This window comes from Tympanuchus pallidicinctus, unplaced genomic scaffold, assembly GCF_026119805.1.
Source record: "Tympanuchus pallidicinctus isolate F22 unplaced genomic scaffold, pur_lepc_1.0 scaffold23, whole genome shotgun sequence".
In the NCBI taxonomy this organism is placed as follows: Eukaryota; Metazoa; Chordata; class Aves; order Galliformes; family Phasianidae; genus Tympanuchus; species Tympanuchus pallidicinctus.
Genome location: NW_026294740.1, coordinates 7,816,707 through 7,835,353, shown reverse-complemented (window position 1 = coordinate 7,835,353; position 18,647 = coordinate 7,816,707). Strand labels below are relative to the sequence as shown.

General features: G+C 40.5%; 1 protein-coding gene across 1 annotated transcript in view; it reads right to left on the bottom strand.

Annotated features, from left to right (window-relative positions):
* Positions 1-18,647, bottom strand: part of PITPNC1 (phosphatidylinositol transfer protein cytoplasmic 1) — a 71,838-nt gene that overhangs the window by 27,253 nt on the left and 25,938 nt on the right. Inside the window, exons 2-5 of the mRNA XM_052687806.1 lie at positions 14,826-14,974; positions 11,554-11,642; positions 11,186-11,193; positions 739-810 (exon numbers count right to left, since the gene is read on the bottom strand). Of these exons, the coding sequence (XP_052543766.1) occupies positions 739-810; positions 11,186-11,193; positions 11,554-11,642; positions 14,826-14,974 (318 nt within the window). The remainder of the gene's footprint in view (positions 1-738; positions 811-11,185; positions 11,194-11,553; positions 11,643-14,825; positions 14,975-18,647) is intronic.

Sequence of the window (18,647 nt, the reverse complement as noted above, 5' to 3'; positions counted from 1 at the left end):
AGGCATGCCAAAATCAAACACACAAGAATTATTTGTCTATTCATCCAGCTGTATCTAACTTTATTCTTTTCTTGCAAGTTGACCCTGCTTTGCTCCCTGTCAGAGAACCAAACTCTGAGTGCCCTCTTCTCTTATTCCCACTCTGCATTCCTGCCCAGCAGCTGCTGGTTACTCATTCTCACCCTTCTCCTACAGTTCTGTACTTAATTATCCTTTCCATTTCTAAGCTCTCATTCTGAGAACTTCCTAACCTGCCAATACATCACCTCAATGTTGGTCCCTGATGTTGCTTTGTTGAGATCTTTCCTGTCTGACCGTTGTTAAGTTTCCTGCTTGCTCCTCCTACCAGCTCTTGCAAATTCAACCCCCTTTGCTCAGGTAGACAGAACATACTGTGAAATGGATGAACTAGAACACAACTAAAAACAGGAACAAAATAAAGAAATTTTTCCTTCCTTTACCACTAATGTTCACAGGAGCTGAAGTGACATACATAAATTACATTGTGTTTAGAAAAATAACAGGTAGACACAGAAAGGAAGCTGTGTGCATGAATCTTCCATCGTGGTGCTGTAGGTAACATCCTCCCGAGCTGACAAGTGGCTCACCAACAGCACACCCAGCTAGGACTGAAGATACAAACCTGAGAAGGCCTCTTTCTCCGACTGAAATACCCAGAGACGGACCGTGATTACCTAGAAGAATTACATTTAATTTTGCAGAAGTCATCCTACTTACGCTGTCATTGCTTCCTTTGTTGTCCTCATACTTTGTCTCTATGTGAATGGAGAACTTAGGCAAAAATGAACACTGTAACAAAAGAGAAATGCGTTTGACATGATAAAAATATGCTGTGTTTCATCAACTGACACATTCAGAACATCCTGGTTGGTAACAGCTTTCTTGTTGGGTTTTTTTTCCCGTGTTACTTCAAGAAAAATTGTCAGATTTACACAAAACATGAAAGCATTTCATGATTCTGGAAGGATGCAGAGATTATATCTGAAAGCAGAACACTGCAGTGAGTGTATAAATAAATTAGTGTGAGTTCTTGCAATAACTAGCTACTGTAGTTTTCATGCTCCTTATACACAGGAGCACTGAATGCCCTATGAGCAGAACTCTGCCACCTTGAGAGCAGCTCAACACTCTCCACCATTAACAAGGCTGCCCCCACACAAAATATCCCAAGGACTTTTCATTGCCTGCAGGTTCTGCACAAACAGCCCTGGTACCTTGACATGCAAGGGTTTGGTTTATTTTCATTTTTAGTGGACAATAAAATTTAACATGATTTCTTATTAATTAGATTAAGATGGATTATGAGCTGTCTGGAAAATCTTCTACACTAAAACTAAAATAATCTCTAGAGAATAATGCAATAAAATTAAGGATGCAAAATTTTTTTTTCTCACAAAGATAATATTTCTGTATTTTACAAGGGAATAAATTTTTCTGTGGATTGCTGAATTTAGTTGGATTATCAAGACTAGATTTCATAATAACAGGCAACATAATTTGCAATATTTTCTCCACTGGAATATCTTTTCTTTAGCACTCCACTGCTCTTCTTTCAAACCAGGTTTTCAGTGAGACAGACAGAGTCAACATCTAAAAGACTCCAAAGAATGTTAGTTTAACAGCATCTCCACTGTCAGTCATCAAGTCTTGCAATAACTGCCACAGAACTGAGGTGGCAGTTACTGGTATAATGCATCCGTAACACCCTATGGCAAAATGCCTTTGCAAAGCCAATGACTACTTCTCGTACTGTACGCACAGCTTACACAACGAGGGCACTGTGATGCTTAGCATTAACACTGCTGTTGGTCCAAGTTTGGACTTGATAAAGTTTCGATCATTCTTCTAAGGGATGGGCTGGTGAGTAAGAAAGGAGGTGATTTAGAAGACAATCTGCCACGCAACAAAATTAAAATGAGAAGCCTGCTCCTTTGAGACTACAGAAAATATATTTCCCATTCCGTGAATCTCATCTCAAAAATAATGGTTCAATTTTCTTTTGACTGCAGAAATATTCATAAGCACATCCACCCAAAAAGAATGCAAAAAGAATGAGTTTTGCCAGAACAGAGTTCTGGTGCCAGGGGCTGTAGAGATAGCAGGCTCATTCTGGAGGAAGGAAGAAGGCTGCTGCTAAGGCTGCCCCTCCATTAACACGAGATATTCCTACGGCACACATTGCTGCTGTGGATGACAGACCACACCAGCTTCCCTTCAAATCACATAAACATCTCCCCTTTCAGTAAAGATTTCTGGGGACCGGCATCTTATGAGCCTTAATCCACCCTACACTGCGACCAGCTCTCAGCCATGCAGCTCGAGCACTAAGTGACAAAATAAAACATTAAAAAAAATCACCAGCATGCAGAGTGCAAGATGGGGCAAGTTCAGCGCCAGGTGAGCTGGTTCCTTGTTATCCACATCTCGCGGGCAATTAAAGATCGATGATGTATGAGTCTCAAAAACACCAGCTGAAGATATGCAGTATTTATAAGCACTCTGACAGACCTGTGGATCTCGTAATGCAAACTGACACACAGAGAGAAATTCCAGATATTCTCCGAACTGAGGTTGTATCACCTATCTCAGTATTTTGCTCCTGTGCTGACAGACAGCTGAAAACATCTGCAAACAAATGCCTCAGCAAAGAGCAGGAAAGAAGTTCATCAACAAACCAAACCGCCAAGAAAAACTACAACAAAAAAGGGGGAATGAAGAACCTTGAGTTATATTAATGTTAGTTGGAAGGAGAGGTGAATAAAAGCGATTGATGGCAAGAACTCTACAAATAAACGTTCTTAAAGTAAGCAAAAAGCTATGAATGTCTTGCTACAGAGATATGGAATGACCCAGCAGATGGAGAATGCCATCACGACTGAAAACAATGTTCATATCACTCAGATGATTCACATTCTACAAGTAAAGAACATTCCAGTTGTTTTCCATGCACACATGAGAATGGGGAAGGTTGCAGATGTAAATTACTACTAGAGGTGGGCTACAGGACACAGGTTAAAAATAACAAAACCACTGACATCTACTGCACAGTTTTCAGAGCATTTGGAAAAGAACTTCTTTAGAGCTTGGATGGCAAAAACAGGGGTCATGAATTTCAAAACCCCACAAATGGCAGCTCTGTGTTCCACAAAGGCACACAGCCCAGGCATACAGAGCTGCTGCTGACAACCACAGCTCTGCGAATGGGCATCCCCAGGGAAAGCATCCTTGAGGAAATGAGCAGAGCCTGCCAGTTAATTCATTGTTCTGTTTTTATCAGTACCTCCCAGGGCTGTGCACTGAATGCAGAACCTGGTACTGCACTACGATGGACTCAGGGCTTATGTCTGAGCACCAGCTTCTAGGAGGGTTTTCACTACAAGCTGCAGAGATGTATGCCCCAATAGCACAACATACTAACTGCTTACTGGCACTGTGTCTGCATGTTTCGAGGTGACTGCTGCAGCCCAGGCTTTAGTTACCTGTTAAGAATCTGCCCTTTTCATTTGATGACCAAAATTTAATTTTCTTTGCTACACAGTTAAAATGGACGCTTCCAAAACAGAACTGATACAAATGGAAGCAGTGGATGATGTAAGTGATCAAACACTGCACAGTTTCAGGTACAGTGGGGGATGTAACACAAAACATGAGAAACATTTGTGCTGTTGACCTGAAGCATAGCTAGGAAATATGGAATAATGCCAAATGACAGATTTCTCACTTCCCCTGCAATAAAATAAATACCTGCTACTTTCTACCACCATCTACAGTTTACCAGCAATGAGTCAGACCGTGACACTCAGAGACTCAGCCATTCCATAGACTGAACTTCAGGTGCCATCAGGCTGCCTTTGGCAGTTCAGTGAAGCACGGAATCAAAGCGTTGTTCCCTGCAACTCCAAATCTAGACTGTAAAAAACAACCTTCTGTTCTGGGATTTCAAACAAGAGAAGTTAGGAAATGCCTGAGGATCTCCAGATTTCTGCACAAGAACTACTGAGTGCCACTCACCTCACGGCACCTCATTAAAAAGCAGAAAATCATTTTAGCATAAAGCTATCAAAAGTCAACCTCGCTGTTGCTTTGCAGATGGTAACACGAATTTACCTCCAAATGAAAGCTACAGTTCAACAAAAAGAACTGGACTGCCAACACAGCTCTGCGGAGCTGGCCGCCAACCACTGCTCCAGCAGCTGCGGGGGGCTCTGTGGCTTTCAGGAACATTTAGCAGGGTCCAAATTTTTGAACATTTCACAGACTGCGTCTCATGATTCATCAGCTGCACTCTGACTAATTGGCAGAGGGCTCCAGCAGAACCAGAAAACTGTTTATGCATCGTTCAAAAGACTTTTATTACTCATGCAAGAAGTACATTTTTTTTTCTACTTGAGTGGCTGTGTACAGACCCAGCCAGGGATTCAGTGTTATGCAACAGTTGGAATCAAACTTGGGAACGAACAGAGGTAAGAAACCTTTCAGCACATTTCTTCTCCAAAGCACCGCTCCCTCCGTGCTGCCATCCACGCACAGCAGTGCGCAGGGCTCTGCTTCCACGCCTCCGTTCCATTATCTCTACAGCTTACAAGGATCCTCTTTGGACAAAGAAATAGTGGTACATTTAATCTTAAATTTAAACCTACACTTGATTTCTATAGAACAGCCCTAGTGCCTCCAGAGTGGCAGGTTAAGGGTTCTTTCATTAACACTTGCTAAGGAGGCGTCTCCTACTGTCACCTCCACCTTTCTTTAGAGGTGCCTGGGAGGGACACGAAAAACAAAACAAGAAAAACCCAACCAAGACCAAAGAGTATTTCAGGTGTTTTTGTTCTCTGTGCTGTTGTTTGTTTGCTCCCTGCATTCAGCATCCTTTCTGGGATGGGCCAGGAGAGGATTAAAGCTCAAGAGAGCAACAAGCAAAACGCCCGTGGGTCTGTAACCAAGTACAGCACAGAAGCACGGGTATTTCCAGATTAAAACAAAGTGAAATGAAAGCAGCATACGGAAAAAGCACCCACTGCAGTTGGATTTTCAACTCACCACAGATAGCCTCTTGGAAAACGAAAGGCCTATTTTTAGCACGGTGATTGATTAGTGTTGCCATAGCAATAAGAAACCCTTAGAAGAACAGGGTAGAACCTAAGTATGCCAAAACACTTGCCAAAGTCTTAAAGAAACAGTCAAGCACATATGGTGTTTTATAATCTTTTTAAGTAGAAGCTTGCAAAAATAACCTTTGCATACTAACTACATCTGAGGTGGCTGAAGGAATTGCTGCCATTGCCAGTGGAGATGTTGGACAGAAGGTAACTCAGAGCAGTTTTTTGCCCTTCTGTAACCCGTTCTGTACAGGTAAGTGTTATTTTATCAACACCATTTTTAGCTTTAGTTTCATTTTCCAGAGTTTCCTTCTGACTAACGTTCAAACAACTGCCAGATCTCTCACTGCTACACCTTAATTCTGCTCCTTGTGAATATGAAGCCACAATCCCTAAAAGCTATTTTTGTGCAGCAAAAGTTAATGCCACCTTTTTTTTTTTTTTTTTTTAAAGCAGAAGTATACCTAAATGCTGACATACAAATATGTCAGCATACAAAATAACAAATTATTGTTATTTTTTAATGTGATCACATGTGTTCCGAGGTAACATCCACAACATACACAATGGGACCCCTTGGGGCATCTGAAGTTCAGAGCTAGAGAAAACAGTAACTCCTATAACGAGGTGAGACCAGCCAGGCAATGTTATTTTTCATGCTTCAAATAGAGAAACTTGGAGATTTCACTGTTTTGAATTCAAAAATTTGGGGCACTGTTTTGGGAGTCCGTTGGTAACAGCACTGAAAATCAAAGCAGTGAGAAAAACAAATGGAGCCTGCAATATTGATTACCTTCAAAATAGTCTGGAGAGAACAGCATGCAAGCATAGAGCTGCTCTGCGGTGCAGATCACCTACTGCAGCTGGCACCAGTGGGGATGGCAAAGATGGCGCAGAAAATAATGGAAAGGACAAGCTAAGGAAGGAAATCACTGTTTGTATTACATATAAAAACCTGAAGAACCAGCAACAGGAACCTGTGTATTGAGGGAGAGTGCGAGTGAGAAACTGTGTGCAAGTGAAAATGGCAGCGCTATGAATCAGAGAGCAGTCTGAACTGCTTTATGGTAAGCAAAGTGGAAAAAGAGAATTGCCCTAAGCAGTTGGATTTAGTCTGTAAAGAATGGGATGATTGAACAGTATGAAGCTATTAAGTAAGAACACAGGTTTGGTGTTTTCTATTATTTGATTCTTAAAAATATTGCAGCAGTCCTTCTCTCTGCTACAATCTCTCAAGGAACCAAACCTGCCTTTTACCAGAATAACAGCATCAATTCAGAGCCTCTCCTCCAACCTTAAGGGGAGATGGGGAAGGAACTTGGGGAGTAACTCTGCATTCTTTCATACAGACTTTTTTGCACCTTTAATGCAGACCCTTCTTGCACTCAGCTGGAGAAATGTTTGTGCTCTGAAGGCAAGACTGATATATTTCTTTCAGATTTCACGCACTGGTAATCAGATAAAGAGAAGGCAGAGAATAAAACCCTACAAATTCATTGCAGTGAGCACTGCAAACATCTGATTTTTTTTCCCCTCCCTTCTCAGGATTATAAACCTAACAGTTACAAGAACATCCCTTCCAGCTAATTTACTCCATGGATAAACTGGCAGCTAAGTGAAGCACATAACATGCCTGTTCTCAAAGTAATCAGAAAACAGCGGGTCAATAATGGAGCAGTTAGCAACTATCACTCTGGGGCCCTGACACATAGCAGATGAAATGATTATATTTGCCTCAGTCATTTGCTGTAGAAGAATTAATGTCACTTTGATAAATCAAAGGAATTATTGTCTCCTGTTTTCTGTTCTGTAACTGCTTTTCATAAATATTCTGAATGTATGTCCTATTCTTAACTCAATTTGAACCACTGGCTGGTTGAAATAAGTCTCCACCTTCATGCAGAAAGTAAAACATGCTATCTGGAGTCTCCATCCTGCTTTCTACACTTACAAATGAGATACCAACAGCTGTCAAAGATTATGTATTTTTTCTCTTTTCTCCTTCCTCTCTTTCTCCAAAATCTCAACTGTCCCTTGAAGAGGTGAAGTAGAGACAATGCCCTGATGCAGGCTCAGAAACGTAGTTCTGTGCATTCCTTTTTCATTTGGTTTGCAACACAGACAAGTTTTCTTTCCAGGTAATTATTTCTAATCTAGCTGGACAACCTCAGAGAGGAGTAAGCATCTCCTCAGTCATTCTTCACATGTGTAAAAACAGAATATTTCACACACTTCTAAAAAGATACATATGTAAATACTACAACAAATTGGTACTTAAGGGTTTGTTGAGAGCTCCAGGACATCTTTTCTCCACCTTCCAAGTGGAAAAGGTTTCATCCCAAAACTGGCAAAGGAATTCTTCCTAAAAGCCAGCAGCAGGAATCACCTGCTCCCCAAAGCAAGTATTGCTTGGCTGCAGGCACTCACCAGTAGCAGGGAAACTCCCAGTCACCCAGCATCCCTAGGAGTTACGTCTATAGGGCTTCCTTCCCTACAGCATTTGAGCTGTACCTCAAATGCAGCATCCCAAATTTATAAGCTTACCATCAGCTTAATTACAACATTAAATGAACTTGTAAGTAAAAATTGTTTTAGCAAGCTGTCTCACCAGGTTTTTAATTACAAGATCAAAATCAGAGCAATTTAAATGGAAGTTTAAGAGCCAGAAAAAATAGGTTTTCTCACTTACTGTCCTTAAGCAATGCCCCACCACTATAACAACCATCTGAACATGAAGGCACTATCTGATTCACTAAGTTCATTCAAACCTGGATGAATTCCTTTGGCTTCAGCTTCAGAAGCGTTTTTTCTACTTCCTCCTCTTTCAATAGCAGCAGGAAGCTTGCAAGGATTAGCTCAAGGTTCGATGCAGCATTTCTTGGGACATAACCCATGTCACACCTTCCTGACAACAAGTCTTTTGTACTGCAGTTCTAATGAGATCCTCCTCCACAAAGAGCATGGTATACGTTTTAAAATGCTTTCCTGGCATTACAGTATTTCACATATTGCACAACAGATAGCATCATTTGTACAGTCATTCTGTAAAGCTCATTATCTTTAGTATGTCATTCGCATTACACGTTATTAATACAGCTGTCAAGACCCAATTGTCAACCAGGCAGCCGTATCTTGCTGCTCGCTGTCAGATTTAGAGATCTGCTGTGGAACAGACACCATTCTTCAAAGTGGATGCCCTTAAAATTAGACCCAGACTTTAGAGTACAAACACAATGAACACCGACTCCCATTTCTGTTGCCATGCATCCAATCACTCCTGTTTTTTTCACACTACCATTCCAGAGAACAGCAATCCAGAAATTATTTTCAATGCTTACTGAACTTTTTTCCCTATGTGATCTTGCAATTTCAGGTCCTTGAGAAACTCATATTTATGAAATCTGTACTGTTTCACAGGCAAAACAGATTAGTCTGCGCAGAACCACTGAATTCTAGTGTATGCGTTTGATGTTGCCCAGTTTCTGAACAGCCTTTGTGTTTTACAGTTGATATGGCTAAGCCTTGCAGCAAGCTTCAGTCTGCCATTCACATCCTCTTCTGAAGCACTAATGCACACAGAAATGACACCACGGAGCTTTTAAGATCCTTGCTCTTCATTTGGAGTGGAGATTCACAAAGGCAGGATTTCTCCTGTCTAGCAGTATGCACACCTTGGTAAGGTTCTGCTTCATTTATGCAATTTTTGGTTGATTTGTCAATGTGTCAAATTTTTTTTTGATTTCAGAATCAGTTTTCCTCCAACTGAGGCTCATTTCCCCTGATGTCCCACAGACCCTAGAGGGAATTTTCCATTTTTTAGAAAAAAGTGTTTCCAAGCTGTCTTACACATTCTGGGGAAGATCCGTGCTGGTTAATGCTTCCTTTAAGAATTCTCTAATAAATACAGATACAAATTTAGATAAATATTCTAGGCAAGCATTGGAATTATTCCCAGTGGTATATTTAACATTTCTGTTCTAGAATCAATAGTTTGAGGCAAAGAACTTTCTCTATTTTCCCCTGAATACCATTTCACAGTCAACTGGCTTTAGATTTCCGACTGAAATGCAGTTTCCTTAATCTCATCCCAATATTTTTAGCTTTATTTCCTTGCACCACTGTGAGCAATTATGGGAACTGGGGAATTCCCACAGGCAGCTGCACTGTCACTAAGGGACTGTTTTGCTTACCTTCTGCATTTGTAGACCCATTTGATTTTTCTTTAGAACACTATTCAACTCTGCTCTTGAAACACCCCTTCAGCTGGATCTGCTCTACACACCCTCCCTGCAACGTGTCCCAGGTGTTGTCTCATCAGATTAGGAAAAGATCACTTCCTGACTCAAATTCTTTGAGAATGACGTTGCTCTTTGGTTTCGACAATGTGCTGCATTTTAAATTCAGACATAAGATTGTTTGCTTCAATCATTCCTACCTGTCTCTTTCAGTGAAAGAAAAAAGTACTCAACAGAGTAACAGGTATCTATGTGACACAGCCTGTCATCTTCACAGTGCAAGATTAAACTGCTATCAAAGGTTTAATCACTTAATCACTGTAAACTGCAACAGGCCTCACTGAAGATGTCTTCAGACAAAAATAGCTGAGCCTGTCCCTTTTTTGCTATTACCCATTATGGTACATGTGAAATTTGTTTATTGTAAGAAACTCATGTGAAACAAAGCAGAATACATAATAAATGCAAGTGCTGCTCCGAAAGTAATGCCTCCTACTATGCTGGCCCACAGGGGTGGATGTTGGTGGGATGGCCAGACCTTTCCATCAGTATGCCATCATGTGACAGCAGCAAAGGGGCACTCTGACAACTGTGTACGACACAGGAGTGTATTCAAAGCAAAGGGGTGGAACTGAATTCCTCCATGTGGAAAAAATGGCACCCCTGACATTCATCAACACTTGCTGAATGTCGATGGAGACCAAGCAGTGGACGTGAACACAGTGAGGGGCGGTGGTGCTTTTCAGCTGTGGTGACACTGATATGAACAAGCCACATTCTGGATGACCACGCACAGCTGTCACACCACAAGATGAAGAGCACAAGATGAAGATGAAGAGCATCTTGATTAGCCTATCTGTGTGAATCAGCTAATAGTGGTGACTCTTGGAAAAACAGTGTTTTATAGCTGAGAATTTGCTCTATCAAACAGTGTTACTGTACTCCTTGCTTCATGGAAACAATAGGAGGCATTACTTTTGGAGCAACCTACATACATAAAGTAAATGTTAAAAAGTACAGTTCATCTACACAAGTTTTCAAACCTAGCTTACATTTATAACTCTAAGCCTCCAACTTCCAGAGCTAAGCCTCCAAAATCCCTTTATTTTGACTCCTTCACATTTATCGCATCAAAATCTCTCCTCTTTATTCTTCACAGGTTTTTAAGCATTGCACAAGCACTTTGAACACTGCAGAATTAAAAACCAAACGGATTATATTTTATAACAGAAACTCAATCTAAATCAAGGCAGCTGTTTCTGAAGTGTCCTTTCACCTGGAATTTCCTCACCATCTCCCCCTCATCTTCCAAAGGCTGTTGAAAACTCACTGTATATTATTGAGGTCAATTCATTTAGAACAATTTTTCTCATGATTTATATGCTATATTTTGCCTCAGCTCTGCTAGAGAGAATAACTGTTGGGTTTTTTTTCTGGGCACCAGGCCCAGTTTATTCTTAATTTTGTCTACAGATCGTACAGTTTCCCAGATACCATACCAGAGATGAGCATTTTATAAGTTAATAAAACAATAAATAAAACAAAGTATGTTCTCATATCTCCAAGTAATAACTAGAACTTTAAAAGCCTTGCCTTGTTTTATAGAAGATATTCTATGTTACAGTTACTGCATAAAAATACACCATATTTCAAATGCTAAAAAAAAGTCAATAATTTATAAGGAATAGTTCAAATGTAACATTTCATTTCTGAAACAAACAGTTCCACTATTGAAGGTATTACATATTAGTTGTATTAAGAAGGAATCAGTTTGGCTCCCAGTACTATAGTTCACGTAGTTACACTATTTTTAGAATAAAAGGAAAAACTTACTGTGTATTCTGATTTCCAGTCGTCCATTTGTAAAAAAAAAAAAAAAAAGATGAGGGAAAAGAAAAAAAAGAAACGTGAAATAAAACACTGAAGCAAGACCCTTGCAGCAAACACACATGAATCATTAAAGTAATTCTGTCTGACAATCTGCTGATTTATGTGTTATTAAAGAGTATGGGGCAACAAGGGGTACAAGTCAGCACAGTCTAAATGCACGATGCTTTATTTGCAAGGAGGGTATCGCATAGATTACAGCTTTCCCGTAGCCATAGTCTATAATCTGTGTCTATCACTCAGCATGTGATCTGGAGCTTCTGAAGGTAAGATGAACTACTCAAAAACAAGTTAGTAATCATTTTATTCCTTACCTGTGATTGTATAAGGATAATAATTCCAAGCCTTCTCTGTAACATAAAATATTTTCGGAACAACTGCTCTAGCCCAGCTAGGTAGTTTGCTGAAAATAAGAAAATGCATAATTAGAATACGTTATGATCCGTATGTATGTATGTAGTACAGGTGCTTTCAAACATGCTCGTACTTCGACAAGTGTTTCACAGGATGCAGTAATACTCAGACTTCCCAACATTTTTATCTCACAAACACACATTGTTTCAGATTTCTCCACAGATGTATACGAAACCAAGACAGCTTGATCCCCTCCAGATCAAGCAATATGGCACCAGTGCAGTGATCTCTGATCAGACACAAGCTGAGGTTTCAGTGCAGTTTCAAGAACTGAGCCTCGCAGCTCAGGCCATGGAGGATGCAGCAGGTGAGCCCTGCAAGGTGTCTGTGCCACAGAATCCTCAGCCACAGGGAGGCACCCTCTAATAAGAGCTCATGAGCAAGTCTGTGGTGCCGGTCCACTTCCATCTTGACTCTGTCCTTTGTTCTTAGAGGCGGTTTCCTATTTCCCCTTATCCCCTGCTGGCACACAAACCCTTACCGTCAGAGTACCAAATGAGTGATGAACAGCCACACATTTTAAGAAGAAGCAAAGTTCAAGCAAATCCACCATCCAAGCCTTTCCTAACGACATCAATTACAGTCACTTGAGCTGTCAGTAACAGAAATGCAGTGCTGGCCACTCAGACAAACACGGACTTTCTGTGAGCACAAACTGCACCGTACTTCAGGGACTCAAACTGTGCTGCCTGTCAGTGTGTCAGAAGATCACTCAGGCTACGGCTGAATCTCTACTGAAGTTTTAATTCCCAACTATAAATGTTTGAAAGTTATTTAAGCATAACTACATGCGTGAAAGTAAAAAGACTTCCTGTATTAGCAAACTTCAGGGGAAAATAAGTTTGGATCATTAAGGTTTGTTTAACCATGATCTAACTATGCATAAATATTGAATTTGCCCAGAGGCAAAATGCAGACATTGGCACGTTACCTGAAGATTCAAAGTCAAGTGCATTGACTTTTGCTCTTTGATGACATTGCTCTAAAACAGGTTTTCTTTACACAAATCTTTCTTGTGTACAATCTTTTATGCATCTTTTTACATATGTAAGAATTAAAATATTAGCAGGCAATAAAACACAAATGAAAATAACACATAAATCTTTCCAAGAAACCATCATTGAAAATATCAAGTTTAAGACTATTGTGGCAGCTACAACCACTATGGCAACAGAAGCTTTTGTCTGTGAAATAAGGACATTTTAAGTGAGGCTGCAGCATGCTGCTTGCTTGAGCAACAGTGGAGGCATAAGTACACAAAATATTTCTAAATCTATGTAGATACTGATGATAGTATCTCATTGATTGTTCATGAGCATTTGGCAAAGCACAGAGGACAACCGCTCACGACTGTGTGAAGCTGTCCAAACCTATCTGTTGCTGGAACCTTCATAGTGATATTCCTTCACAATTCACTACAAGTTGGTGTAAGAAGGTGTCCTGTGATGGATGGCTGCAAAAACAAATCAGATCACCTGAAATATAATGGAGGAAACTTTGAAGACCATCTGCTTGAAAACCATGTGTGCAGCAGAATAAGAATGGAGTATCTGGACCAACATCAGCTGTGCAAGCAGGAAAGGACAACTGTTCCCAATTCAAAGCCCAAACCACCCAGCCAATGAACAGTTTCTTCACCTGTCTACTCCTGAATTTAACCATGACAAGGAAGTAATTTAACTTAGACCAATGACAAGAAAACAGAAGAATGGAATGAAGGAAATCAAAGCTTATTAATACAAGAAAGCAAGGAGAAAAATTATGGCTAACAATACCTAATATATGTGCTTCTTTACTCAATTGGGCAAGGAACAGAGGTCTGGCAAATGTGTTACATAGCTACTGGTTCTCCATGAGATCTGCACTGTTCAAGTACTCAACACACAAAGGTTTCGTACAGTTTTCAATATCCAGTTCAATGTAGCAGCAGGAAAGGTACAACAGCTTGTGTTTTCCATTGGCCTTGTTTCCCAGGAAGTACATCTGGTTGGATTTCTGAAGCACAAAGGCAACTTGTACCGGGAAGTGCAGTAACACCTTATCTCTGAGCACACTGTGCTGGTCTTGTAGGAAGTGAGACTTTCTGCAGTGGGAGATTCCAAAAATGGCTATTTAAATAGCACAGCTTCCTGCAGTAACCATGATGGATGTTGCTGCAGAAGCAGCAGTGTGGTTATTTTTAGTCATACAAGTAGTTCTTGTCTACAGAGGCGTTATAGAAATAGGAATACACTAAAAGCACTTGATATAAGCTCCTATACTGTGTTTCAGGAGGTGACTGAATTTAGTAGTATAAATTCAAGCTAAAAAAAGGTTCTTGTAAAGTAGTCCTGACTTCAAACATCCACTGTAACCTTAGCTGAACTTCAATTTCCTGAAGGGAAGTGAATCTTCTTTGTCAGTGGTCATAGCCATCTTTGGGCAGGCGATCCTCTGGTCCACTGCCTGTGCTAACAGAAGCAACGTGCTTCCCAAGTATGTCCTACACATGCTTTCTAGGACAGATGTAGTTATTATGAATTACAATAAAGTGATGATTCTGAACGTGACCTTTATTGCATAATGCCTTATCTCTTCTTAACATGGAGGAAAGAAATAACCAGAAACAAACAAACAAAATCTGGGAGCTCTACAGTAGGAACAAATGTATTGATTTTTACCAACTCTTATATCCAGCCTGTGAGAAAGAAGAATTACAGTCACATTAATATTGAATGTTGGCAAAATATATTGTTTGATTGCATGTGTGTGAGCATGTAACATCACTGGTGATTCAATTTAGCCTGAGTGAAGGTTAGATATGTCGGGATTGCAAAGGTGGAATAATCTGTAACGTAAAAACAATAGCTGTGCTGTTTCTGTGCTTGCTATGAAAGAGCATAAAAGTGTAATAAAAGACGAGGCAGGCCAAGGGGAATAGAAGAACATTGGAAAAACAGCAATATTCAATTAGATCAGAGGTAATAAGAAGATCGAGCAATATATTTCATAGGTCACAAACACGTCTTTAAATATAAAAGCATCTCTAGCCTTTGAGTGTGGAGGTACTGACCTTCAGCAGTGTAATTTCACCATAGGAAGAGACATATTTCACTTTTTTGTCTGACAAGGACATTTCACTGCTAATTGTTATTGCTGCCCACACTGAAAGAAGCAGATCTATTGCACTTGCCTGTTGAGATAGACACGTTTCTCTGTTAGCTGACCATTGCCGTGGTTTGGGTCCTCATAAGGCTCATTCTGCACCACTTCAACACCTTCACCTCGGTCACTCTGCTCATGGCTGTGCTTGCTTATCATGTACAATTGCCCAATTCTGTACTGCAAAGCAAAAATCAAGAACAACATATTCACTTTATGTAATATGAGTATTCGTAAGTCAAGGTCATACAATTATGTATCATTATGTACAAATTTAAGGTCATCTAAGGGATGAAAAACAGTATTTCGAAGCTTTATTCAGGCCTATGAGCAGAGTTCCTCCCATTATCTTATCAAATCCGGGGCTTCACTTACAGAAAAACACAAGAGCCACGTGCGTAAGATAATCAGGAGAGAACTTTGTTTTTACAGTCTATTTGTAAGTATTTAAGTTAAGAATAAATGAACAACTAATATGCTGCATTCAAGGTGTTTTAATTGGCGGGTGAACTCTATGGGCCCAGACTTCTCCTGTCACACCAACATGATGCCAGCAGCAAAGACACACACATGGATTCAGCAGTTTCAGCTCTTTCCACAGAAAGAAGCAGACTTAGTACTTAGAAAAAGAAGTTTGAGAAGAGTGATTTGGTGATATCATTAAAATAAACGACAGCACTTATCTTTTTTCATATAGACTCACAAGTTATTTAGGAAGCCAAAACCCAGGGGCTGCAATCACAAAGAAATAAATTATTGCACTGGCAATTGACTTCTTTTTTCCTTGCAGTACGTCTGCATCTACTGTAGGGCTTTTTCCTCCAGAGAAATCTAACAAAAAGCATATTCCTAAACTTTCATTAGCAAAGGTTTTTAGAGTAAGATTGTACTTTCCCATGCATTCTCTGTCCTGAGATTTCACTCTTATTTAAGTCCCTTCCACATTCTTGAACACACCACAGTTCTTACAAGAAACCATCTTTGGACCTGTTTGGTTTTATCCACTGGATCCATCACTCCTCCAAAGTAATTTATTTAAGGACATCTAATCACATCTACGACATCAATCACTTCCAACACGATGGACAATCCCTTAATGGCTGAGCTACCACACACACAAAGCTGCCAGGTACACAAAGCTGCAGCGTAGGCAAAAGGTAACAGCCTGACCTCACCAACCTCTCTGAAATTCTCAGTTATTACAGTTATAAAACAGCAATCCTACTACATATTTTACAAGCTCCAAAATCCCAAACCAAAAGAGCAAAGTTAGAAAAAAACAGTCAAAACATGGAACGAGTTGTCAGTGAGATGGTCTTGCTAAAGAAAACAATACAGAATAGGGCAGGGGTGTTCCCTCAACACACTACAGCAACAGAGCAAATTACTGTACAGAAACATTCCTAAGACATTCACTAGAACAGCGATGCAGAATAACACTGTTTGAACCATCGGATGCTGAGTTCTGTTCTCTGCCTGTATCTGCAGCTTCCTGATCTCTGGTGCCTCCTTCAGACAAAGTGCCCCCATTCAATAGATGAGCCCTAAAAATCATTTTCCTTGCTAATCATGTTATCATCATCTTTGGTCTCTACTGAATCTTCTTCTCTATCTCATCACATTTACACACTTTGTCCTAATCTTCGAGATTCTGAAGAGCTGTCGAATTCAAACATACACTTTAACAACTTCATGAAAAATTGCCTTCTCTGCTTCACTAATAATAAATGAATGCTCTGGTACACAGCCAAGGCAAAGTCTGTAGACGGAACAAGCATTTCTATTGGACAAGGCAGTAGTGTTGGAAAAATGAGAACTTTCGGACACGTGAAGCTGTTCTTCAGCTCTGATATCAAAGCAGCATTCTTCAAAGCTAAACACAAAGAGGAAAAAAAATGCCCTGCTTTTTAATTAGATATGTATGAATTAGACCACCTGTGAGCAAAGGCACTGCCTGCACAGTGATAAGGATGGTAGAAAAGAGGAGAGGTGATAAAGTTGCTTATCTTCTAATGGAAAGAAAGAGATCAGTGATTTGTAGCCTGTGGAACATGAAAAGGTTAGTTGAGGAAAGGGGGAGAGCAATTACAGTTTGCCATAAAACCAGAATCACTACTGAGATCTCTGATCAGGTTTCTGCTATTTTGACTTTTATTTGCCACAGACATCTCTGGAAAGTGTTTCACAATTGTACATGACATTGCATGCTAAGATTTCCTACTTCCACGCAATCTTGGCAATTTTGCTCTCAGCTGAACACAAATGTCTCCGTTTCTGTGGGAAACACTGGCTCAGAAACATCAAGACAAACGCGGGTTCATGCTGACAATGAATAACAGTGCTGTACCAAGGCATTCACTAGCTGCAGTATCACAAACCAGAGATACTGACATATAACAACACGTTTAGCTAATAGAGATTGATATTATTTCACAGATACACGCTACCACGAACTGCAAGCAGAACAGCACATCACCAAGGCTATAATGCCCCCCGCTCAGCACATGGGTAAGGATGGCTGAGCTGCACTGTTCAGCAGATAATCTGCAGCACAGAGAAATCACTTCAGACAATGCAGTCAGTGCTTACAGAAAGTTCTGCTTCTCTGATGACACTCACGGTCACATGCGCTCCAGTGTTAAGATTCCTGAGATTGAACAGAACAGAACTTTGCCTCATCCGAGCGCTTCCCAGCTCAGTGCTTTTACCACAGGACACACCTGTAAAGGTGTTCAATTCTCAACAGTAATTACTTAAGTCAAAGTGGTTTCTCTTATCACACTCACTAACTATAAATCCTTCAATCCTTCATACTATTATTACTATTAGACATCACTCTGCCTTTTGAAATGGGCACTGCCTAATGCATTCTCAGGTTAATGCAGAGCCCTCACAAGCAGGCAATTATAACACTGTGCATTTTGATCCCCGTGCTTGTGTAGATGATGATTCACAGCTATTAAGAATAATTTAAGAAAGCCTTTTCCACGGCACGAGCTGCAGGTTCTGACAGGGTGATTTGTCTTCCTTGCTGTTAACATTCCTCGGTTGGTTTTAACTAGCACATAGGAACACACACTGTAAGCATCTGATGTTCCACGTACCGGCAGACCTGCGCTGCTCCTACCAGATCTACTTTTCAAATTCTTTTTTCTTTTTAACTGCCAGTTCCTCTCTCAGACTTCTAGCTTGCACAGGTATTACTTTGCAAACCAAAGAAGTGAGCATCTTGCCTTACAGCGTGTGCTAACCACCACCTCAAGGCTTTCCTGAAGGGCACTGCTACAGGAAGATATCAGTCAGACAACCACTGCAGCGCTGGACACCTTCCTGCCACCTTTTGCCTACAGAGCCATGAGCAGGAAGAACAACCCTCACTGCAAACAGCAACTTCCAAGTCTTTCCTACACAGCATAACTTACCAATGTGAAAGAAGCAGCTGATATTTCTAAAATAGTGGTTTTCCTGCAAAAATAACTACATTGTAGGCTAGGGTCATGTGAAAAGAGTCCTACTGGTTTCGATTCCTGGGAAAATCTGGAAAGAAAGCACGAGCAATAAACAGAGAGCACAGAAGGGGAGAGTTTTTATAGGCCAGGGCTGTACCTTGCAGAGAGAGCCTGGCTGCTGCTGGGATGGTACCCAATCTCACTGAGGCTGCCTCTGCAGAGTGCACACCAAACGTACACATTATTTGACTGCTAATCTCTACACCACAGCACTCAGAGCACCTTGCACCACATTCACTTTGCCATGTAGAAATATCCTATGTGCAAAGAAGTTTCTACCAGCTGTTGTTTTAAAATGGCTGTCCTGAGGCACTAATACAAGACTGTAGTTTCAGCAGCAACAG